The sequence below is a fragment of the Leuresthes tenuis genome, unplaced genomic scaffold (genome assembly GCF_036924035.1).
Source record: "Leuresthes tenuis unplaced genomic scaffold, fLeuTen1.0.hap1 SCAF_10, whole genome shotgun sequence".
Classification (NCBI taxonomy): domain Eukaryota; kingdom Metazoa; phylum Chordata; class Actinopteri; order Atheriniformes; family Atherinopsidae; genus Leuresthes; species Leuresthes tenuis.
This window is the reverse complement of record NW_027325364.1, coordinates 8,420,176-8,446,322: the sequence shown is the minus strand read 5'-3', so window position 1 is coordinate 8,446,322 and position 26,147 is coordinate 8,420,176. Positions and strand designations below refer to the sequence as shown.

The 26,147-nt window shown below is 40.7% G+C and overlaps 1 protein-coding gene across 2 annotated transcripts in view; it reads right to left on the bottom strand.

Moving 5' to 3' along the window:
• The window catches only part of LOC140316109 (mannosyl-oligosaccharide 1,2-alpha-mannosidase IA), a 189,288-nt gene extending 165,777 nt beyond the window's left edge, over positions 1 to 23,511 (bottom strand). For both annotated transcript variants that reach the window (XM_072393817.1, XM_072393816.1), the window contains exon 1: positions 21,962 to 23,511. In XM_072393817.1, coding sequence (XP_072249918.1) covers positions 21,962 to 22,519 — 558 coding nt within the window. In that variant the 5' untranslated portion in view covers positions 22,520 to 23,511. The remainder of the gene's footprint in view (positions 1 to 21,961) is intronic.
• Between the last annotated feature and the right edge of the window lie 2,636 nt (positions 23,512 to 26,147).

The window sequence follows — 26,147 nt, the reverse complement described above, 5'->3', positions numbered from 1 at the left end:
ATTTAGCCTGCATTTGTGTAAGACACAATGAACTATGTTCCTCAGGTCTTTTTTTTTTTTTTTTTTTTTTTTTTTACTTCTGAGAGACATTTCTTTTCTAAGGTGTTCTTTTTATACTCAGTCATGTTACTGACCTGTTGCTAATTTACCTTATTAATTGGAATAAGTTCTTCCAGCTGTTTCTTTTTAGTAGCACTTCCCTTTCCAGCCTTTAACAGACTCTGCCCGAGCTTTTTGTTGCATTCTGTTTTTTTTTTTTAATTACATTTTAGACATCAGCTCAAGTTTTTCCAAGTTGGAACTCAATAGAATAAAGTTTGGCTTTAGACGCAGTAGGATTGCAATTCAGTTCTGCAAATACAATTATTTACAATGAGGGGTAAGCAAGGACAACATTTCCTTGTATGTTTCTACATTCTAAAATAAAGGAAGATATACTGCAACATTCACACATATGAGATGGAAGAAAAACAAGAACATGAAAAGACATCACAGAGGAAGGAAGGGTGTTGATGAACTACATCAATCTATCCAACCACAACTTTTATGAGAAAGAGCTTCACGCAGAAAAGTGTGCGAAAGGTCTCCATTTCAGGATGACACGCCCCAAACCACATGAGAAATAAGCTCAGAGGAAGTGTAAGAGTATTCAAAAGGCAGACCATTTATGCAGATAAATGTCAGGAGACTGGAGGCAGCCCGGGGTGCTGGCACATTAACATACGTGTTCAAATGTAAAGTAGATGAAAGAATGGCTGACTCAGCATCTATACATTACCAGAGAGGGGAAGCTAAAATGAATGTATGAATAAAGCAAACGTACAGCAGAGCAGCTCTGAAGGTGAGAATGATTAAAACAGCTTATGAGAAATTTTCTATCCAGAAGACAGCTGCTCTAGCTTCCTCTCTTGCACCTTAAGGTCAAATTATTAATCTCTGTTGTGCAGCAACAAAAACCCATATTCACACCTGCCGACCAGCCATTTTTTTTTTTAAATATTCCACGTAAACGCTTTTTTTTTCCTCCAGCCAGCTGCTCCGCATTATATTGTGTACATACATATAAAGGGACCGGTATCACTTATGTTACACTGAGGTTACCTTAGTGTTGAGGTGTTTAAACCTTTCACCTGCCAATTCTGCTGGTCTGTCTGCTCTAGCCCTTAAACAAACTGATGAACATAAATAATGAAGATGCTTACTTCTCCTCTTCCAGCATGCTTCCTGACCTTGACAGATAATCTGTAGTGATGCATTAGCCAAGTCTTCGGGAATGTGTCTGAATCTGTGTGTAGCCCCAGAGGGATGCTGGAATGCGGCTTGAATGCTTGACCTTTTCTCATTCACTTTAATTACATGAAGAGCATGTCACATTATCTGGCTACCCGAGGAGGCTGTAAAGGATGGCTTGTGAAATACTGTCACTTCAAGTGTACAGGATACTATGTTAGATATGACCATTTTGATTAAGAAGAAAGTCTGCACAGACCATAGCAACAACTCTTCCTCAGTGTGGGCTTTTCCTCGGATTGGTTTTCATTCAGTGACGTTCTGTCTATATTTCCACCATCCAATACTGTAGGAGTCAAAGTGCTTATTAATCAGCAGCCAGCTCCCCATGCAGCCACTTCCCACATGTTGGAACAGGAAGAGAGAGCTGGAGGTTACATTTATGAACCTGGAGCTGAGAATGTAACTGTATAAGGACCCTGCTCAATGTTCTGCTGGACTGAGAGTAGAGAGACAAAAATGTTGCCAGGAGCAACAGGCACAAAGTAATGATGGTGCAGCCAAACACATGTTGTTGGTTCTTTTACAGCTTCTGTTCTCTGGTTTAATGTGTACAGTTTAATCAGCAAATGATTATGTTCCTTAAGGTTAAACTTGAAGTTTTGGTTTGTTTTGTTTCTCAAAATGTCCAACAATGCCATTCAAATGTTCATATGAATACCTGCATCACAAATGGACATTTGAGAAGCTTCAAGTTCCCAAGTTGAATTTGCTAATGTTTTCATGGTGATGGCAGGTTAACACAGTAAATCCTTTTAGACACACTAAGTTTCTCTTTGTAATTTTATAACGTTTGAGGAAAAGGTAAATAACTTCCTCTTTATGTTGCTAGATGTTTAGCCTTTGTGGCTTCAAAACTCTGCAGTGCCTGTTGGTTGGGGAGCAGGGTGACCTGATCCAACACATATCTTCCCATTTGTAGAATGAGAAAATACATTTTGATTCATGACCCAGTGCAGACTGCCGTTACTGTAAATTTTTGTATACCAAAAAAAAACTCATGATTTTAGCCTTCACTATTATTAAACTCAATGACTTCCTGAGTAAGAACCACTGTTGAAGACAAAGTACTCAGGCCTGATAATGGTCAGTAAAGGAGATATTGCTGCTGTCATTCCTGTCATTAGCCAGCAGAGTTGGGGACAAAAAAAATCTGTAGAATAGGCTGTTTAATTAAGTAGAGACAGTACATTAAAAATTAGTTATACTCTGACATTATAGTCAAAGTGCATGAGCATCTGCAAAGGGGTCTTCATATCTGGTAATGCATTAGTTACTTTTCACAAAAAAATAATGCAGTAATAATCATTTACTTTTTAAACAGCAGTAACCCTATAATCTGATGAGTAACTTTCTTGAAATGGAACTCTTTTCATATTGAAATAAAGCAAAACAGACAGTACCATTACTACATTTGTCTACAAATATTGAAGCCAGATGACAATAAATTACACCACAGCAGCACATCGATGGTAGATTTGGTAAATTTGCTTGTTCCCTCAGTAAACAAAGCCTGTGGTTTAGTTACCACTGTACCCAGCTGTTTCTTTACATGTTCTACAACATTTTCCCAGAAGGGTCTTACAAGTTTACTTTCCTAAATACTTCTGGTCTCTTCCTGACAATCCTAACAAAGATTGTAATCCAGAATGAACATCCTATGAAGTTTAGAGTCTGCTTAGTTACTTGTAAAGCACTGGTAACAGTTAAGCCGTTCCCTTAGTGAATCTCTGAATTTTGATGGCCTTTGGGTGAACAATACTTCATGTTCACAGGAACTCCATGCCTGTTTATTCCTGTCTCACTATTAGATGAGCAGCACCACCAAACTCCTCCAAAACAGTCAGAGTCATTATCTCAGAGAGTGACTAAACTGCTGTAAGCAATTAATTAACCAGTTTTGTGTAATTAGCTTTATCATGCTTGAGCTTGCTGTGACAACTCTGGAGCCAATCTGACCCTTCACAGCAAGATGCTGATCCATCCTACAATGTAACCGCTGAGTTACATGATGTATTTTAACAGACATTGTATAATCAGTTTACATCACTGTCATAACTAGAAATGGGATCAGCCTGACCTCTAACCAGTTAAACTAACAGAATATCCAAACATGAGCAGTGTTTGCCAATTAATCCATTTATTTCACTGGGTAGGATGAGAACAGTCAGGCAGTCATGAAAGAGGCAAAGTACAAGAGCACAACAGCACAGTACTTGTTATACACAAGGCAGACGGAGCAGATGAAAGCGGGGGAGTAACAGAGTGGGTAAGACACATGAAGATAGAATGGAAGCAACAGTCGGGGAGAGGCCGATGTGAAATTAATCTAAAACAGTGCTCAAGGAGAATTCCAATAAAACTAAAAAGGCTGGAGGAGAAAACCAAAGATTTCTACGAAAGCAGAGACTCCCCTTAATTCATACTTGCCATAAATTATTAATGCAAGCATTGAGCAAATGAGTTCAGCCCACAGGGAGGGGCAGATGAATCAGCTAGAATGTGTACCTCGAGATATCCTCCAAAAACTTTTCCCAAGAGGTCAGATGTGACAATGCAGACCGCGTTAATTATTACAGATCAGTGGTCGGTTTTTACTGTCCAAACAGTCATTTCATAAACACTTACAAAACCTGAAAATGTACTTACATTGACCAATGCATTTAAACTAGATTAATATGTCATAATCAAAAATGAAAAGGGCACATAATAATAACTTATAATGGTGTAAACAATGATTTAAAAAGGCACAACTGCAAACAACAATGCTGAAGCTATTAGACCAGAAATATTTTAGTCTTAAGCAGAATTTTGACCAAAAAATACCCAATACTTTTAGCTAAAGAGCTATCTTCAGACCGCAGTGTCTGTGTTTCCGCTAAGATCTCAAGTCCAGGGAAGATTAGACAAATTTGTCCTCTGACGAATGAGAAACACTCCTTACTGCTGTATCTCTGTCTGAGGACTCGCTTCTTATCTCGTCTCTCCCGCACTCACTCTTCTCCTCGCCACCTCCATCCCAACAGATATGTGAGCGGAGGAGGCAAGGTGACCGGCTCATGTCACAGATGTCCTTGCTTCAGACCTGCCATTTTAAACCAATCAATCAAATATGACATCACTATATCATCATGTTTTGTTTTTTCTTTTCTGGCAAGTGAACATTTGGGAAGATGTATATATACATCTTAAATAATATTTAAAACGTGGGATTAAAGAGTTATGCTCCCTTGAGACAGTGTAGATGCCGAAAAGTCAGGACACATCCATGCATCCTCACAACTCCCTCCAGCATCCTCCTCTCTTCTACAGGTGCTTTTTGCGAGACCTTCAGAAAGTTTCACAGAGATCAGTTTCTCAGTTGACAGGTAGGAGGATGGAAGAGGGAGCAGATGGGTACAAATGAGAAGAACCTCAGCTTTTCAGTACATAGAAGCGAGGCAACAACAACACAAACTGGCAACATGGCACCTTATTACAGGGTTGTGCGGAGGTGCAGGGAATTATTTTAGAACCTCAGAACTTATCTGCTGTAAAACCATTTAAGAAAAAGACACTTTAATTTATCAAACCAATCTCTTTGTTCTCACCATTGCTGCCCCATCTCCTCATTCATTCTGTGGCTCGTTCACACTCATTGAAACGGGAATGAATGGCTGAGTTTTCATGTTCTGTTCAAACAGTAACAACTATTCCTCAGGACAAGCTAAAGTTCTTACAAGCTTTTTCTTGGTACTTTGTTTAGTCCTTGTCTAAATGCAGGGGGGAGTCCCCCAAAAAAACCCAGAGGACAACTAAAGTGCAGCTTTTTCAGTGAGCAGCAAACACTTCTCTGAACTTCCTTAATCACAGCAAGCATCGTAAAATATTAATAGTCAGTTTAGGGATTTTAATTTTATCTTATTCTTTTAAACTAATTATTTTTGTAACAGCTATTTTTTCTATTCTTAATCTAATAATCACTGAGAAAAGCAGCTCTCTAACTTTATGTCAGGGCCACAATAATAATCATCTTGTGGCAGTTCGCAACTGGGAAACGGCAAACAATGCTAAACATCGGAAGGAATACTTCACCATCAGCTCCACCGCTGTCAGCTTTGTTTGTTTTAGTTTTGGGCTTATCTGCTCCGTTAGTTCCTTCAGCTCTTTTAGGACTGCAAGTTCATTGGTGTGTCAACTTCCCACTAAAATAAGTCAGTCCCAGCTGGCTAACAGACCCCTGCATATTCGATAAGACTGTTGTTGCAGGCACCGTTTCAAAAATCAAGCAGAGTAGGAACACAAGCATCTGAATTCTGGCCAGCTGCAAGATGGAATACAAAATACAGATGAGTCGATTCTGCACAATGAAGAGCTTCAATCACAGCAAATAAATTCATTATCACATATAAAAACAACAACTAAAATTCAATGCTTTCAATTTCAACCTTATGTCAGATCCTAAGGCCAAAATGTTACACCAATGCCCACAGTTTTGTATTTTCTCCTTTATAAATTCATTTACAACAGTAGAAAATAGTAGTCAAAACGGACCCAACAAGACAACACAAGTTCTGCATGATTGTTTTTCTGATTCTGAAGTCCCAATTGAGATGAGGTCTAATAATAATGAGAAAATGGAGCAACACAATGAAGGTGAACTTCATATGTTATGCATATTCACGCTAAAATATCCTCCTGAGAAAAATCCCTTCAGGACTAATTGTGTTTCTTTAGAGGTCAGCATCCTGTTTGCTTGCTCCAAATGTCAACCAAGATCTCACAGGTCCGTCTTTAATGTCATAAAATTATCTACAGACAAGAATCGTATACTGACATCATGCTTTTACATAGCTAAAAATAGACAGAACAGGCAGAATCTGTAACAGATGTGGAATGCTCCTGTCAGTTTTCATTCTTTCTAGTCAGCATATAGTCACCTTTCGTAAAGATTCAGTGGGCCTCAAAGCTCCCAAAGCAATTTGTTTTTAAGTATAACACACACACACAAAGTCACAGGCACAAACATGCACACTGCTACTCTTTATTCCAACCTCCCACCGCTGATTCTCCCGGACTCAGCTCTTCATCTAATGGTCACAGTGGAATTAATTGCAAGCATCCATCTCATTTTACTTGGAAAATACAATGGCAGTGGTGCCGTCAGCCTCCCCCACACACACACACACACTTTGTGCTCTGTGCCCCATAGAGATGGATCTGTTTTTCATTTACCTTTGCTAAACTTTTCCATAAGCCTCAGCCTTTTGAGATAAAAAACAGCCTGGTTTTTCAGAGGGTAGCTTTCCCACAGATGCTTTACATTTCACATACAGAGAGAATTGCAGTGTGCCAACAACTGGTACAACAACTTCCAGATCTATAAAAATGGCCAGTAACATCTGTGAGTTCTTAAAGGAAAACTACAGTTGTAGCTAAAGCCGTACTCTACCGATTAGACAGCACTACAATTCACGAGAACTGAGGATATGAAAGAAAAGATGGTGCCTGGGTCTCATAGGATCACGTGTCCACAAATTTCTTTATATAAAGATGTGGCTGACCTGGCAAAATCTCATTTAACTGGCTGCTTGCGTTTCTTTCTCCATTTGGACCCATTTTTAAAAATGTGCTGAAAGCTCAGCCGTCAAATTGGTATGTACAATGTAAACCTTTTATAGCTCAAATGTTTGAAAGCCACAAGTCTATGTTTAGTTGAGATCCTGACAGACATCCAATGTAAAGCTAGGCTGATTGGAAATACAGTGCTGTATGTATGCAGACTCTGGATATTCATGACGGAGGTGAATCCATTTCATTTCAATCTAAAGGAGTCTATCTTAATAAAGCCTTGCAACTTAAACACACTGCATTTTGTCATAATTAAGGTTATTTTATCAAATCTGTAATTACTGCCATATTACCGGAAATTGCAACTAATGTGTGAACTGCCATTTGCAATTTGCATATTGAATTAGAGTAAATTAGAAGTGACCTGATCTCGTTCCCAGATACTATAATTCTACGCTTGCAGGTAGAAGCCACATCTTTGCTACATGAATGGTTGTTTCTTTCTCTTTCTCTGAGCTGTTCGTGGTTTGCACTGCCTCTAGCCCAGTGCCAGCTGAAAAAGGCTTCACTGCGATCAATTCATGAACTTTTTTTGCTGCTTGATGGACAAAGAGAACTGAGATACAAGCCTTTCTTTGCACAATGTACTCTGATGTAAGGCCTGATGGGGTGTATTTCTAAATTTGTTGATTTTCACAGAAAAAAAAAATTATTAAAAAAAAAAAAATCAGCAAAGGAACACGACATGCACTAAATGGACTGTAAGGTGATCTACTGCATTGAGTCTTCCTCTAGATAGGGCTGCAGCAGCCACCTCCTGTCATGCTGCCATTCTCCAGGCTTTTTCTGCCAGAGCCATCATAACTGCCATCCCACTGGGATTATCCTTTCTCTTACAAACAGATAGATCACTACCTCGAAAAGGGTTCATCGCTGCCTGCAGCTCACTCGCTGGTTAGACAGGAAGCTTACGCAGGGCTACTTATTACAGGTCTGCCATGAGCTTCCACCTTTCAAAGGTGTTCTGTTAAAGAGTCATGTCGAGAGAGCAGTGCTGGAGGGAAACTCCTGGGGAGAGAGCACTAATGATGGTCCCTCAGGAGGGGCTTCTTCTCCTGTGTTCAAAGTGTTTGAAGAGATTGGAGCATGAAAATTCAAGTTAAACAAAAATCTGCTTCCTTCTCAAAATCTACATTTAGATTTCCTATCCATGATTCTTGTGTTTGGTTGCTAACAAAATGACCCCAAAGATTCTATTTTGATTCATTCTCTCCAAATGGAAACATTCAACTCCTCTTGTGAAAACTTGTGTATTTTATGCCACAATATTAATCACTCCACAAAATAAAATAGAAAAAATAAAAATCAGACATCGTAATGTTAATTGAGTTTTATGCAGCAAAACATTCCACGAAGACCAGATTCAGAGACTTCTCTGCCCACAAACCCACAATGAGTTTCTACTCACTTTATCCAATGAAAACAAGACAAGCTGATTAAACAAGGTCATCATTTTCTTAAGTTCCCGCTGAACTACTCTTAACGACATTTTTAATTTGGTATACACAGAGCGTGTAGAAGTCTGCGTATCACTTTTTTATGGATTTCTAATTCTTACTGGGACTATGTCAAAAGCAGTGCTTCAACCTTTGTAATGAGGATTACGGCCAAGTAAATATTTGCAAATGTTTCCTCTTTTTTTTGAAGATTTACTCATAACTTACAACTTCCCTGTTCCCTGAGTTCCCTGTTACAGTGCACCCCAATAAGTTTTTGTACCACAACACCCATCAAAACAGCTTTACTGTGAATCTTTTTCTTTTTGACCTGAATTTATCTAAAAATTTAAAGTTTTATTCTATTCTAACTATAAGTAGCTGACTGGCTTAAACCATCCATATTTAAGGCTTTGTTTAAAGCAGCTTTCTAAAATCTGAGGGCCTGAAAAGTGTTCACTGGAATCTTATTTCTCAGGCTAAACATTTAGCTTTTATTTCAAACTAGTGACTTTTTCCTGGTGGTTCTCAGATTATCTTAAGAACGAAAGTAGATAGTGTGTCAGAAAAAGTTGACGTGACATGCGTGTCAGCCCAGACTTGAAGCATAAAACAACAATGCTCCTAATCAGAATGAGTTAATTCTCAAACATGCACACATAAAAATGCATGAATCCGTTTTCACTGTCAATAAAAACCATAAGTCATTATATACTGAGCCGTTGTAAGTCTTCCTATTGAGAAGTGTGGCATGGAGCCTTCCATGTTCGAGATAAAACTGTAAAAAAAAAAATTTAAAAAAACATTTGAAGCTTGTGGTTTAGAGACAATAGAGAAATTGTTCCTCATTTCAGGCTTTTTAAAAAAAAAATAAAATTAAAAAAAAAATAAAAAAAGATTTGACACCACTACCTTATTTTTGGTGTCATACCAGTATCTGATCAATAAAAGCTACAATTTCCAGCTGCAAAACTTCTGCTTCACTTGTTATTTCAACTAAGCTGAAACCGAAAATGAGCCACACATTTGAGAACATGTCAGTTTTCTCTTCTCTGGTAAACTGGTCCCAGCTATCAGGAGTTCTTCATTTACCGGTTCAACAGTAATTCAGCCCGATGCCTTGGGACAACAAGCTGTCACAGTAGGGTAACTGAAAGAACCGTTAAAAACAGACAGCTCTGAAACTGGATTTTATTTTCAATCAAATGTTGATGTGCTTTTTATGAAAAATGTTTATGTCCGTTTCCCAAGAATGTGAGGTTTTTAACTATATTTTGCAGAGCACATTTCATTTAGAGTTGCACGACACCCACGGTGCCAAATCGTTACGGTTCCTACTATGCTAGAAATTCTACACGACGGTACTACCGTGGATTACTATACTAATGAGTTTATGTTCCCGCGTGATGTCAACGACGTCGGTTCTTAGTAGCTACGTCGTCGCCGATTACCCCTCCGCCATAGCCTGACGTGCGCCCCCCAAAAATTCTAACTACACTTCGCCTCGACACGGGCCGATTGGTCCGCTCAGAACGTAATTTCCAGCAGTTACTTTTTCCGCTCTTAATGGCTGTATATGGCGAAGAAGCTCGTTGACATTCGAAATGATCTAAAGTGCATTTGTTCATCCAGGTGGTTGTTCAGCCTCATTCAGCCACGGCTGGTCGTACAGACCACCCCCGCGAACGTCTTCTCTGTTGCCTGCGCTTCAACATTTGCAATATAAGCATTTGTTCTTCAATATTGATGAGCTCCAACTGCAAATACAGCTGCTCCACCTCGGTTGCCATTGTTTACCGTTGTTAACTGTGACCGGAGGAAAAAGCAAGGATTCGGCCATAACCCCTGAAACCACACAAACACAGCCACACCCCCCTACCAGCATGGAGAATTGCAGAGCAACGTGATCCCTCGATGCAGGACTTCGAATGCTCAATGGAAGACGTCACATCGACGCTGAAAACGTTCCAGTATAAATCTAGCTTAAAGCAAACTCCAAAAGCCACATTTGGAACATTTTGGGTTTAAACAAGGCACAGATGATAAAGCAATAGACGATGGCTGTCCACTGTGCAGGCGCTGCCACCGAGCTATAGGAGCCAAAGAGGCAACACATCCAACCTCATAAAACACCTGCTGTGTCGTCACCCAGATTTATATGCCGAATACCAGGCTAGCATTTCCTGTTTATTTTCTAATTGGCTAATATTAGGCTATATGCTCCGTGTACAGGCTGAACAATGAAGAGTTAAAATATGTTAAAGCACCTAGAAAATACATAAAAATATAGTTTTCACAGAGAATCAATTCCTGTTTATTGTATTTTGTCCTCCATGTTTTATGTTGAGAAGAAGCATTATTGTCAAATAGATTTTTTAAAAGAAAGTGGATTTGTTATCCTAAGTCGATTATTTATATTAGTATTATGTTTATCATCCACATAACAACATACATAATAAGTATTTATAACTTGTACAAATACATTGCAGTTCATGAAAATAACAATAAAAAAAGGCTGCAGTATCGCGATAAAACCCGAAACCGTGATCCTTTGTCTGGTATAGTATCGTGGTTACTTATTTTGGTATTGTGACAACTCTAATTTAATTTTAGACTGCTTTTTCTTTCCTTCTGGTCAAAATAAATATCTAAAAAGACTATGATGGCTATTGTTCTACAAAAGGAATTACATGGGCACATCATCTCATCCAGCAGCCTCTGTCCAGTGTAATATTAATGTGCAAAAAATGTGAAGAAGAGCTTGTCACGTACACTTCTCATCCAATTAACGATGAGCAAAGTAGTTGTTTTCGCACACAAACAGTCATTAGAGGACTATCGAATCAGTTTCTTTGTTGTTTTACTGCCTCTCTGCCGACTCGTGGTTGAAAATTGCAATTATCTAGCGAGCCCATCATCAAACCCTGATAGAAACAAGAGAAATCTATATGGTTCCCTAATGGGCACTGAGCACCATCGCTGCCATTTGATTAGAGACTTAATTGCGATAATAATGAACAAATACACCCAGCTCAGCCTAAAACGGTCTTGTAAGCATTCAGCTAATTAATGGCAATTTGCCTGCTGACGCTGATGAAGGAGCAAATCACTGGGGAGACACATTTTCCTCTCAACCCACAAAATACTTGACAGCACTGTGCTGACCATGGACACAATCTGATAAGCACAAAACCTGATCCATGACAATAAAAAGCTAGAAAATAAAGAGCTGGCTTCCATGATCTGCCTAAATTGTAGGTCAAATGCTTGACAGCATTGTCCAGCCTGCTTAAAAGTAGGCTGAAACGGTGTCACATAACAATAACAACAATGCACACAGGCCGATCTGCGACAGCAGCAGCTGGACAGCTCACACTGGCTCTCTGGAGATGCAGAGGAGGGGATGGCTGGCAGTAAACATGCCTGGGGCCGCACACTGCCATGAAGCAGGGAGGAAGGAACACAAAGGAGATAGACAAACAAAGACAGTGCTTTCCAAATAAAACAAAAATAACAACAACTAGGATTAAACAAAAGCAAGAGGTCATACAGGGGTAGGCCAAATCCCCCGGCCTACTCTAATGTCTTTCCATTACCCTGCACACACAGCCACGCATGTTGTTTCTGACCAATTAGGCAGGCACAAAGGCAGGAGGCTCGAACTCCGCTAGGGGCTCAGATCATCTGCTGGTTACATCTAGGCCACTCTGCCCCTCTCATCTTTCCTATTTGCTGAATCTGCCTGAGCAGCAAGGCCAAAGACAGAGGAGGTGGGGGTAGAGTTGTTACGATACCAAAATAAGTAACCACGATACTATACCAGACAAAGTATCACAGTTCGGGTATTATCGCGATACTGCTGCCTTTTTTTTTTATTATTATTATTTTTATGAACTGCAATGTATTTGTACAAGTTATAAATACTTATATTATTATAACGCATGTTATTATGTGCATGATAAACATAATACTAATATAAATAATCGACTTAGGATAACAAATCCACTGTCTTTTAGAACAGAATAGTCTTTGTCATTATATGGGGTGGTACAAGGAAATTTGAGGGTTTTTAAAATATATATTTGACAATAATGCTTCTTCTCCAACATAATAAAACATGGAGGACAAAATACAATAAACAGGAACTGATTCCCTGTGAAAACTATATTTTTATGTATTTTATAGGTGCTTTAACATCTTTTAACTCTTCATTGTTCAGCCTGTACATGGAGCATATAGCCTAATTTTAGCCAATTAGAAAATAAACAGGAAATACTAACCTGGTACGACACTACAGGTGTTTTATGAGGTTGGATGTGTTGCCCCTTTGGCTCCTATAGCTTGGTGGCTTTTGGAGTTTGTTTTAAATGGTGCCACTTGCACGCTGCTGCAGAGTCGCCGCTCGGGCCCGGTGCTTCTGCCATGGTGAGAGAGTGTGTGTGTGTGTGTGTTGTCTCGTGTTTGTGACCGCTGTGCAGGCGTCTGGGCGAGACAGAACTGTCGTTTTGAAACGAATTTCTATCGAAGCGGAGCCGTCTACATGGAGTTCGTTCAAGCCGCCAGCAACACACGAACAGCCAATCAGCTAACGGACGGGCGGACCCAGCGTGCGGAAACAGCCTATCAAATCCCAGAGGCCACCAGTAACAAGACAACAGCCAATCATTCAGCAGCTGGGTAGTTCGGTTGCAGTGGTTGCCGTGTGGGTTTGTTTACAAGGAAGTAGCAACCGGTGAGAAGCCGGGAGCAGAGTCGAGGCGACCGCTGTGTAGCGGAAACTGGCACCCTTAGTATAGTAATCCACAGTAGTACCGTGTAGAATTTCTAGTATAGTAGGAACCGTAACGATTTGGTACCACGGGGTACCGTTTGTATCATGCAATTCTAGGTGGGGATAATGGTGGAGGCAATTTCATTCTGGATGTCAAGCAGAGAATGCAGCAAACAAGGCCATGCCTAGACATTTAAGCTCTTCCATTTTCTTTATCTGTAACTAACAAACACACACTCCTACATCTGCTGAAGTTGTCAAAAGACTCGTTTAACATGCTTGATGTCCACATGCATTCACATGGACAGTCAAGAAGGTTCCTTTTCTTCCTCCATTTTTGTTCTGGTGAAGTCAATATTCTCAGAAAAAGCAATAAACGAGGTCCTGTAAGTGATGACCAAGCCAAAACAACAGAGGAAAGTTAAGCCAAAGGCACTTTTTCCAGTAATCATATCCGTCAGAAGACATGATTAAGACACCCACACATGATGACCTCATTATGTCAGCAGTGCTGTGAACTCTAGATGCATGGGCCGCGATAGAATTTATTGCAACATCACAACAGTAGAAGGGCTGGTAAAAAAAGACTTGAGAGTAAGGTTCATGAAATCTCAGAAAAGGAGGAATCTACTTTCAAGAAAAATACAACCACAGCCAAGAGCAATGCCCTCTCAAAGCATTTTAAGCTGGGGGTCAAAATGTGATTCAGGACGTTACCCTTTGCTTTTACTGGCAACTTACGCAAGACCTGCAGGCTGCAGTAAACAGGCACAGGGACCTTGCACAGCTAATAAACAGAGCAGTGGAGAAGCAAACAGGGGGTTTCAGGGAAAACTGGAGTAAAAACATCTGTGGACCGTTGACTAAGCCACGTACACAAGAAAGCAGAGGGTCACTTTAAAACTGCCGATCAACAACTTCCCAGCAAGCTTTTCCATGTGCAGCTATACTCACTGGGACATCCCACGACTGTGGTGGACAGCCCAAACCAAACCAATACATACCAAACTTTAGCCTCAGCCTCACTTCCACTTACCTTTTACCCTCACCAGGATGCCAAAATTGACCAGGTTTTTTTTTTCTTTTTTTTAAAAACACCCAACGACTCCTGGTTTATGTCGAAAAAGGGCTCAAAGAAGGTAAGAAAACTTCTGATCCTCCTCCTCTGTACACAATCTACAGAAAAGCCAACACCAAAATAAACACATGCCTGTACCAAACAGCCCATGTGCATTTTTTAACCAACTTCAAAGAGTTGTGTATGAACGCTCCTGCAAAAGACACAAAGACAGGGACACGCTCCTCTTGAAAAGCACACATCAGAGAAACCTGCCCTACGGCTAGTGCCTCCACCAAAAGGAGAGTCCTGGGAGAAAACTGCCATGATTCCTTTTTCCAGTTCACCTGATTATTTCCTTCCATGAGCAGGTGCCTGGAGGAAGAAACTCATTCTATTGCTGAATCAGTCGTCATCACCTGCAGAAAAACAACTTTTCAAATGTTTTTACCTGGCAGTCCTTTACCTCACCATCATTATGCAGAACACACATTTCTTGGATGTAGATGCTTTCACCTTTAAGGTCAATAGTTGAGGAGTTGAAGCTTTACTATTCCAACTAGTTCCTTACAGTCTGTGCAGGTAAGAAGGTATTAGCTTGAAAATATATAAAAAAGATGGGGCAATAAAAAAAAAGAAAAAAAAGAAGTGTAGCAATAAACCACACCTGCATGAGATCACTCAAGTGTAGCCGCAGCTGCTAAATAACAATAGCACAGTTACACATACGCAAGCATGAGAGCAATTCAGATTCCTTTCCAGCAAAGGCAGAGAAGAGGAATAATAAATTATGGGGGAAGAGGATAGAGCACTCACAGAAAACATATACAGGCAAATGAAGAATATGCAAACTCCACAGAAGGCCTCATCTGACCAACAGGTTCAAACCCAGAACTCTCCAGCTGTGACGCAACGCTGCATAAAAGCACAACTGTCACACCTGCATTTCTGCAGCATGACCTTAAAGAAAACTCCAAGGGTGCCTTAAAATAAGAAAAAGAAAGTGAACAACAACCAACACTGCATGGTAAAAAAAGAGAACATAAAACAAGATCCTCTACAGTGTTGTAAGTGAAGTGTATAAACAAGAGAATCTTAACTCGCACTATGTTGACAAAGCAGGCAATGCTCATCACCTCCCTTGCATCAGAACTGGGTGAAAGCAAGAAAAAGAAAAGCCTGCCGTCTTCCTGTGTTCACATGTGAAACAGAGACTGCACATGTAAAGTGAACAAGATGTTCAACTGAAAACTTCTTAGGTTATAAGTGCAATAAAAGCTCTCCAAAGACTGTGCCAACAGATCCAGATTCAGCAAGAAACTGTGGTTTTTCTTTTTACAAACAAATTGATTTCTGCCACAGACATCTGGAATCCAGGCTCAGAAAAACAGATTTGCAGTGAACACATTTGATCCATTATCTGGAGAATATTCTTATAAACCTAGATGGATCATTTAGAATCTCCCATTTACAGTCCATGTAATAGTAATGTTTTTGCATTTGAAGGGAAAAAAAAGGGTAAAAACACTCATTTCTGACTGCATTGTGGATGAGGCTTAGATGTTAACTTGTCATGAACTTAAGAGCAATAATAACGGGTGCATTCTGCAAATTGAGTGAACAGAAAACGACTTTACAGTTAAAGTTTTGGTTACTGATGGATTGTTCAATCCAACTCCAAACCTGCCTTTGTCCTGTGGTTCACATGTCAAATGTTTTCCTACTGTTACAGATTGAGATGCCAACAAGAAAAACACCTAAACCATCTGAAGACTACACACATAACAGTGAATTCTACACTATTATTACAGCCATGTCGACAGTTTTCGTTATAAAAGTCTGAATAAAATTAAAAATACTGGTATGAACCTGTCCATATACATCCTGAACGTCAATTGGGGTCTTTGTCACCTTAATTTCACTGACAAATCCCTCCTTGAAGTATGACCAGAGAGCTAGACTTTCATATGCTTTCAAGCTTTGCTTCGTAAATTTTCATATTAACCTCAGTAAACCAGATTTCTGGGCAGATGATAATATGTTGTGCCATGTTGAGATCAACAGCCTTTAATTTGATATTTTATGTGATATTTATTTGAAATTCTCTCAATCCCACAATTAGTGGAGGCAACCATGATCGGTGTTGTGCCACTCAGGGGATGCATCTACAGAAAACTGTGACATAAGAGCATACGCTCTGCATTTTCAAACGTGCCCTTCTTGAATCTGGCAAACGACTAAAGGTGACACTTTGCTGCTGATGGCATGTATGTTAATTCTGACACCTCAAAGGCAGAGGAGGAATAATCATAAAAAGAAAATGGCCAATTTTCATTACAGAACCACAAAAGGGAGAGAAAAAAAAATGAAACCAACTGTCAGTGAGTTTCAAAGGGGATATTCAGAGTTTGAACCAGCTGAAGAAGTTTCGACCAGTAAACTGCAGCTGGCCATGTGGTTTAAATGAGCAGCTGCTTGAAAATCTTGTGTTCGGGTTACTCAAACATTTACAAAGCCATGATGTGATAAATCCAAAATTTCTTTTCAGCCTTTCGTGCCTTTTTTAATTAATATCAAAGCTAATTTTCTCCAGCTCTTTGCAACAGCATATCCCGACATAACTGACATCTTTACAGTAACAGCGCAGCTTTATCATGAAAGCCATTGCACAACAATCATGCGAATAAAGTGCAAACACAGGCCATTCGTTTGTGTGGCAGGGAAGGTCTGCATCACTGCCACGCAGCACTGAGTAGTTGAAAATATCCATCTCTGCCTCCATTGACTTGCACAATATAATCAATAATCCAGCAGGTCTGGTGGCTCACTCCCCCACATAAACAGACCAAATACAATGATGGGCTTACATTTGAGACACCAGCGTCTGACATTTGCTCAGCATCCGCAGAGGAGAAGAAAAGCACAAATGTTCCAGCTCTGTGGGAACACTAGGAGAGTGCGAGTCTTTTCTTAAGACTCTGTTCATCTTCCGTTTCTTTCTTCTCACTCAGCAGGAGGCTATTTTCCCCAGTTCAGACTGAAGGTTGTTCGGCACACCTTATACAGAGGAGAGGAAGCAGCAGGGGGAATGAGGGGTGTAGGGAGGTCAAAGCGCTCCAAGCCGGCCAGCAGGCGCCAGCTTTACGGCAGCATTTTATTCAGGCAGTTACCATGCTCGCTGGTCATTACTACCAATAATGGATTTCAGATCCAACTAAAACATCATCCATTTTTGCAGCTATGTGCATTACTGCCTTAAGAGGAAAATAAAACTGCATGTGCGTAAGAAAGTATTAAATTTATTCACATAAGATTTTACTTCGGAAAAAGGTCTCAAATTAATCTAATCAGATCAAAATATTTGGTCTCCGATTTAAAAGCTACAAAAGTAAAAAGAGTAAGTCTGGAAAGGATTCTGCAAAAATTTGCTAAAATTCCCCAACAGCTGTCATGTGGAAGTTATAGTAAGCAGAAAAGTAAGTGTTCTCTCATCGTTTCAGTCTGACTTTATTATCAGATTAAACAGTCTTCACATATTAAGATTCATTTCTTATTGTTCATCATTATAAACGCATTAACAGTCACAGTCCTGTACAGAATACCAAACAGAAACCTTAACCGAATCTCAATCTACAAGTTCCCTCCAACCATGACAAGCACCACAGAAATGACCTTCTGCTACATTAAGACGGACTTTGGTTTTAAGAACATCCAGTCATGTGACGTCTACAGTGATGAAGAGGGGTGTACGATTAAGCATAATCTACATAACCACAATTATTTTGTGTCGACAAAACCTTAAAAAAACAGTCACACCACTTTTCCACCAAAGCAGGTCCAATGGAGGTGCTAGAGAGTGCAGAGAGACAGGCAATCTCAACGGTCACAGTGTTTGGCTCATTTTCCCCACAAACAGTTAAACAGTTTATGTTAGTGAACGCTCTCTGAAACACTGATCTGTGTTTTCCTGACCAGTATTTATGAACAATGCTGCTAACAGGATGTACACTATTTTAGAAAGAGTGTATAACCAGAAGGTGCTATTAAAACCCCTGGCAGCATTTATAAATGCAGCTGCAGACAGGTTTAGACATTCTGTTAAAAACTGCGTCCGTTAATGTCACTCTATACTCACGTTGCAACTCACGGTGCAGCGTTCACAAACAGCCAGAGCATAACTTAGAACCAGTTCCTTCTGTTTCAACCACCAAGGCACTGGCCCAAGACCCAAAAAGCTGCTGCTATAGTGGCACCAACTCTTTGCTCAGCAAGAGCAAAAAAACACTGATGTAAGAGGTTGGGGGCAGGGTTAGTGAGAATGAAGAAGTGTGAAAAACAGAAAAATATATTTATAGCAAAAAGTATGTAACAATATTGCAACTATGTCAGTAAATCAGGACAAAAAAAAAAAAAAAAAAAAAAGGGATTTACAGCCCATTATTACTAAAGTGCATGGTTACCATAGCAACACAATGCATAGGCTGCAGTTTGCTTTACTGTAACAGCTAAGCTTCTTTGGTGGCATAAGCTCGGTCTGAAAATGACCATATTCCCTAAGCAGAGAATCAACATCACCATTTCATACGTCAACATTGGGTCCTGATCAAATGGGTCAATTAGTTCAGGGTAAAATCCATAATGGATCAACCACTTAATAGAATAAATTATGTCGATGAATCACCACTGCATTATAATTAAATTTGTCAGTTAAAATAACAACATTTGATCAACACTGTCTAAATGAGAAAAAGGTCATTTTTTAAGATGACTGTTGAATTTTTCAGTCATTTTTCAGTTTTTTACCCAATATCAAGTGATTTGGTTGCAATTGCAGACATCAACATAAATTCATTAGTCTGCCTCATGACATTCAAATGTGAGTTTTGGTATGATTTTTCCATCCGGGATATTGTCAGGAACATAATGAGTAGGACTGTTCTTAAACAATTTAATCCAGAACTCTGAACATAGAACGCTGTAGATGAATAAAAACAGTGACAACTTCAAACTTCTTATGTATCCCCAAGGCCTCAATCAACTAATCATGTGCATGCACACACACACACACACACACACAGACACACACAGAGGACAAAAGAGCTCTCAAGACTTTTATTGCTCCACTGGAGGAGGCTCTGGAAACTGCAGCGGGTCTGTCCCTCACTGCAGTGCTCAGCTGTCAGCTCCATATCCTCCCCTTGTCACCCTCTCCTTTTTCAAACGCATCATATGTTAGAGTGCCTTCCGACTCCCTCAAGCGAAAGCCCTCATTTGACTGCATCGGCATATCTCTGTTAAACATTCAGTGGACGAAAGAGAGAGCAAATCTCAAGCTTTACAGATACAGCCTTTTAAAGCACACTTCTCTTTTTGGTATGTGTGATGTTGTGGAGACCAGCAGAAGGGAGAGATGTGGAGGCTTCAGTCTGAATGAGCCTCAGCCCTCCACGCTACAGAGCTCCTGTCGTTCTCTGATGTCCACTTTGCTCTTCAGTTGTATTTTTAGTTTTATGTTTTTTTGAGTGAGGGTTCCTTTTCTGCATTTTGGATTTTAATTCTGCACTCCAAATTCTGAACTAAAGGACATCAGATCCTAAATGTGCATGATGAAAAGAACACCCTCCAGTTGATCTGGCATGCATTTCTGTGCATTTAGATTCCCACTATTCAACTTCTCATGCCATGTAGGCATCTTGGGGCAATAACATCAAAGAATTACAAGTGGGAGGCTGTATGAAAATGACTGTCGTCTTTATCCTGCTGGGGACTTTTGGAGGACAATGATTTCAGCACGGAGTCTCTAAATTAGGTATACAGAACCTTGGCAACTCTGGCAGTATTTGCTGGTATCCTAAGGGCTGCCTTTTAACATTTGTGATGTGTGATCAGGCAGACATTGTCCCTTGTTTCACCCCGTCTTGGCAGTGGATGCACACACAGAGGAAGAAGGTGGGGTGTCTGCTTTCTTGTTGTTGGCAGTTTAGGAAAAACTATGCCCATTCACAGTTTGGGCATTGAGGCACTCAGTGGGCTGAACCAGACCGTTTTTGTTGGCTTTGTGTGAAGGGTACCCTCTCTCTGCATTCCACGACAGTGAAAAAACAGACTGCTTCCACAGAGCTGTAGACGACATGAGCTGGGAGAGTGACAATAAAAAAAATCTAATTCTGAACAGTATGGTTTACAGAAATATATATCTGAACCACTGAAAGACAAACAGTGAATCAATTTGGTTTCATTGCTACATTTAGTCTGCGGTTTGACATCAGTAAACTTGGACAAAACACAGGTTCACAATGTGTCAGCCTGCGTTGGCATCTTGAATGCGAGCATGGAGGAAAACAGAAGCCGTCTAGAGCCCTGCCAGCAGAGCTCGAGAGGGTGGAAATTGTGCAGAAAAACAATAGCAAACAACAAAAAATAGGATTATACACACAAAGCAAGGCTGTGTGTGTGTGTGCTCATAAGTCATGAAACAAGATTGATATTCCTCATCAACAATTAAGCAAGGAGGGCATGAATAAAAATATTTTTCCTCAGACGACAACGACTGAGAATTTTGCAGAGCACAGCTGAACACATCGGACAGTCAAAGTCACACTGACGTTCACATCAAAGAGCATCAAACACAAACTATGAGTCAGTATAGCTCAGAGCACGGGGCAAATAACCCTTCGTCCTCTGACGCCTCAGTCATAATCACCTCTAGATATAAGGCATGTGAGCAGCGTGAGAGGGTGACACCAGGCTGGAAGTGAGAGTGACAACAGGACTTATGCGCGTCACATGCCAAGGCTGAAACCCATCTGTACATGCTTGCCAACGAACAGCCTCATCACACTCCTCCTCCCCCTCTGCACCAGCCTTAATAGCCTTGAGTGGGTACAGATGTGTGATCCACAGACTCTCCCACTCCGAAGCCCTTATTGGTGCCACAGGGCTCAACAGCGGCTGGCACACAGCTTGAAGAGCTCCCGGCTAGAGTCACAGCACACGGTCACATCATTTGCAGACGACTGCGTGAGGGAGGCAGAGGTGCTATGCTTAGGAGCAGGGGCGACCTTATAAAACACAATTTGACCCATCACATACAGAAAACAAATGAGGTTGTTAAATTGTACTTTTTCGTGCACATTGACAAATAAATCGTGGTAAAATGGATTTTGTCTCCTGCCATTCCATCCTTGTTTAGACTGAATGTTAGAACCGTTGACTCAGATAAAGAAAATGTTCATTCGACCCGTACTTTTGACAGTGTTCTCAGTCTTGATAAGGAGATATTAAACAGGAATTTATCGAGCTATGGAAAAAGAAGGGGTGAAATTTAGGTAGACTGAAAGGGATTTTATGTAGTCTTCTTTACTGCTCAAGAAACAACTGCCCCACCGCTTCTATAGTCAAGTTGCTGGTACTGTCAGACAAATCTAACTGAGCATTTGGAATATAATCGCCTCTATCGAAAGTGAATCTGTATTTTACATTAAAATAAGGCAGGGCATCATTTATCTGCTCTGTTTGTCTGTTGTTTCTTGACAGCATGAACCGTTCTCATTCAAAGGACATTTAAACTGACACTTATTTACTTGAGAAAACCACAGAGAAAGTGCCTGCAGGCCTTGTAAAAGGTGTCATTTCAATAGTGATAGATATGACATGTTTCAAAATCCCCTCATATCTGTAGCTCCTGTTTAACCATTCACATCTTTTATTTACGTTTATATCATCTTTGAAGAACTTGAGGGATCTATACACAGAAATATCAAACTTCATGATCCCCCAGCAGGGTCTCATTCTCACCTCTTTGACTTTCTCCCGGCGCTCGTTGGTTTGGGGGTCGGCCGGCTTGCCGGTGTCTCTCCCAAGCGGGGGCTTGAGCAGGCACCTCTGGAACTTCTTGAAATTGAAAGTATCCGAGGTGGCACCGTGGTCAGTGGACGTCATTTTCTCTGAGGCGGACTCCGTTTTCGACCTGGACAGAGTCAAGTCCTCCAGCGCTTTACCCCCGGCGAGTCGTTCCTCGGTGGTCTCATGAGACACGGGGGGTTTGCGGCTCTGACTTTTCGGCTTGGTGCCCGTCTCCCCTTTGGCTGAGGTCATGCCCCGCGGGTGCTCCAGGTCCTTGTGTCGTTTTAGGTGCTCTCTGACATCGTTCTCGGACCCGGAGCCAACTGTGACTGGCTGGATCTCCGTCTTAGACAGAAAAATGCGCTTTAGCCGGACAGAGTCTGGCAAAAAGAAAAGAGCGCCGAAACACAGCGTTACCAAACCCGAGAGAAAGAGTAGAAAGACGAATTTCTGGGACAGGCGCAGACCCATGCCCGATGCCGAGACACCGGGCAACTTTCGGAAAACCATTGAAACTTTTCTTGAGACGCTACTTCACAGTCGAGACTAAACGTTGTTTTGACAGCGTCCCCTCTGACTCGAGCCTTGCGTAAAAGCGAAATATGCAGGACTCCAAACACACCCCTGTGACACTTGCAGGGAAACATACACCAGCCACAGCTGCCTTTATCTCGCTATCGATTGGATTTGCATTAGCGGAGGTAAGGCCTGCCTACACCAACAATTTCCAAACCGTTAGTCAACTGAACTCTGTTTTTATCTCATCTATCTTCTATCGCACTCACTGACATCGACAGACTGCAGGACTTGGGTTTAAATTGCAGGTCACAGAACAGCAAAAGGCTTCGGAGCTGGTTCAATAAAATAAGATAACTTAAGCGTACAGGATCACGAATAAAACCGCTTCTCCAAGAGACAAACGTTTTGCAGTCTGGGAGGCCTCTGAACAAAGTTGTGGCTCAATGCATTATGCCATGCCGTGCAGATCGTCAATAACGCATTGCCCTACGGTGCAAAACCTCAAGCGAACAGCAGAGCATCTTTTCCTTGTTTCCGTTCAACACGACCCACGTTGCTGCATCACACTCTCCTGAGATCGCGTTTAAAAATGAGGTTACAAGCCGTTTTGTTTGCCTCTATCCCGTACAGCTGGTGGACGGAAACGTGTGTATATTCATGTCTCCTATCTGTCAACTGCGCTCCTCTGGCAGCCTCCGTTTGCCCCCTCTCCACCGCCGTCAACACGCCGGGCGAAACAAATCGCTGGCAGATATGAAAGAAGGCGGGTTTTGTCCCATACGAAGTTATCCTAAGCCCCGATCCAAATCCGTAGAAAAAACAAATCCACTATCCAGTCCGCCAGTTTCCAGCAAAGGCAGAGACAGACACGCCGCCGTGTCGTAGCTCTCCGGTACCCGCCGCCGTCCGCCTGCCGTGCCCCGCTCTGTGTGGTGCGCACTGCCGCTGTGGCGTGAACGTCCGCCTGCGTGGAAAAGCGAGAGGAGAGGTTTGGAAATGTAACATATAGTGCAGGCAGGGTGAGGAAGAGGAGGAGGGCACGAAACGGTCTACTGCTTTACAATCCAGTGGGTTGGTCGGATTTCTTGATGGATATTCACAGCGGCTTATCAAAACACAGTTAAGCCGTTAGGTCAAAAAAGAGAGGTCTCAATGGCTCTGTATTTTGGGGTGCCATCTGCACCTCATGAGGAAAACTAGCCTGATTAATCATGAAAATGATGAAGAGGATAGATACAGCTGCGGCAGATGTCTCGACTGCATGTCAACGTTATAATACAAAGAATGCACCAGCAGTGTTTTCATTTTCAAAAACAAATTGAGCAAAACCATAAAATAACCTATTCTTTTTTTCTTTTAAAACCTGGATTTTTAATTAGCTTGTGACACTACATTACAGGAGCCCACCGAGAGTTAAATGCATCCGGTAACCTATATATTATCTGTCTTTATCCTCAGCACACCTGTTTGCGCTTCAGGCATGATTATTGTTGGGTCAATGCGGGAATTTAAGAATTAGAGTCCCTCAAACACAAAAACACTAAGTCACTCATGTAACATAACACTTACCTCAAGTATGAAGCCATTTTGCAATTCACGAGAAGCTCAAAACAAAAATACGAAGAATAACCTTAATTGTCTCCAGCATTTCAGGTAGTTACCGGATGTGACGCAGCATCTGTGAATTTGTATCGCAGGTGTTCCTGAACAATGTTTAGACTAAAATAATAGATTCTTGGTCATTTACGATATCGATAGATTTCACGTCTCGCCCATTGTTTTAATTAATCTTTAAAGAAATATCAATTAATCTTTAAAGAAATATTCATATTCATGTTTTTTTATATATGCAAATACTAAGTGGCTCTGAGGTAGTGCAAACCCTGAAATCTACCTGAAGGGCAGTGTTTCTATGCTGAGACTTCAGGCTTGGCCTCTAAACTCATATTTCAGTTAATTTCTAGTCCTCCTAACCAAATGTTAAACAAAAACACAGTGTCAATATCAAAACACATTTCTTATCAATACAGTCACGCACTGTTGAGTCTATTTGGTTGTATTATGATTTGTTCACTTCATTAGATTGCTGAATATATTTGGGAGCATCATCATTCATTTAATTTAATAAACTGGGCAGGAAAAAAAAATGACTGGATTTTACAAGAGATCAGATTTCAGCAGAACACTTAACTTGTTAATCAGCAGGTCCTGCGTTCGGCAGGTAGATTCAGTTTCTTCCAGTAAGGTCCATCTTTTCTCTGATTTATCTTTTTCCATCTCTTCCTTTCTATACTAAATACTACCCTTTTTTGGCAAAACAAAACAAAAATGAGCAAGGCTACAACAGTAGTAGGCTGAGGTAACAGAGGAGCAATCCTACAAGATGGTGCTCCTGTCCCAGCATTCAATACAGTGTTGCATACCTTCACATTAGTTTGACAAAGCAGGTAAAAGTATCACTGCTTTGGCTGCAGTCTTTGGCTGAACAGAGAGGCAATGCAGTAAGCTACATTATTTAAAAGATATTGCATTTTGTGTCACAGACGGACAATTTTTCAAACCAGTTTGGCAGAATATTGTATCATGAGTCTGGGCATGTCGTCAAAACAGCTGTAAGTGCTGTCAAAACATCTTTAAGGGTTTTCAAGGTTTGGTTTTCAGTTGGCCCCCTTAGCCATGCAACAGTCATCTGAGCAGAAGTCTCTACTGTAAATATGATGAGTCATGAATGGCGGTTAGTGTTTTCTGTTCGTAGAGGAACGCAGTGTGTCCATAGACAGCTCTGTTTTTTAACAACACAACTCTAACATCTAAAATGTTGGATTTCTTCATGCTTACTTTAACTGATTCTACTCATTGCAAGAGATAAATGTTAATTGGACTTCAGTAATACTCCATTGTGCTTTTGGCCACGTTTTCTCCTGAAAATATTAGTAAGAGAGTAGATTCAAGTTGAATATGGAATATACCAGCTCATAGCGCCCTTGCAAAAATTTGAAGATTAATGATTTCTATCTCAGTAAATACGCACAGTAAGATCAATTTCCCATCTTTTTCTGGTGCTTTGTTTAATCCTGTTACATTGTCTTTATCTGCAAATGGAATTTGTTCAGCTATGGAGACGAATCTGAGATTATCTCCATGACGGAGATCTTACACGTTGAACTCAGCAGTATGCTTGTCAGCGCCGCCATCAATAAAGCAGCATCTGCTGCTGAGGACCATGGCTCTCTGTGGTATGGTTAAACACTGTGGTTTGGAGACCATGTGCTGGGCTTGCTGTCAAGTTTTTAATATTAAAATTCAAGTTTAGATAAGTTCAAGGCATCAATCATGACATTGAATGGTCTCAGTAGCCCTCCATACTTTGGGTGAGGTGTGCATCATAACTTCAGATGTGTGTGTACATCATATTTACATAAGCAGGATAGAAGCTGAACTGTAAACACAGTGTTTCTCAAGATTAAATAAGATTGATGGGCAGATAAAGTGGCCATTAGTGAAGAGCCTGCACAGCACTATTCAAGTAATGCCTCTTAAAGCAGTGTACCTGTAGGGTCATTAAGGCCTGAATTTTTTTCAATAACTGAAAATCAATTCAAAACCAACTTCCAAACCT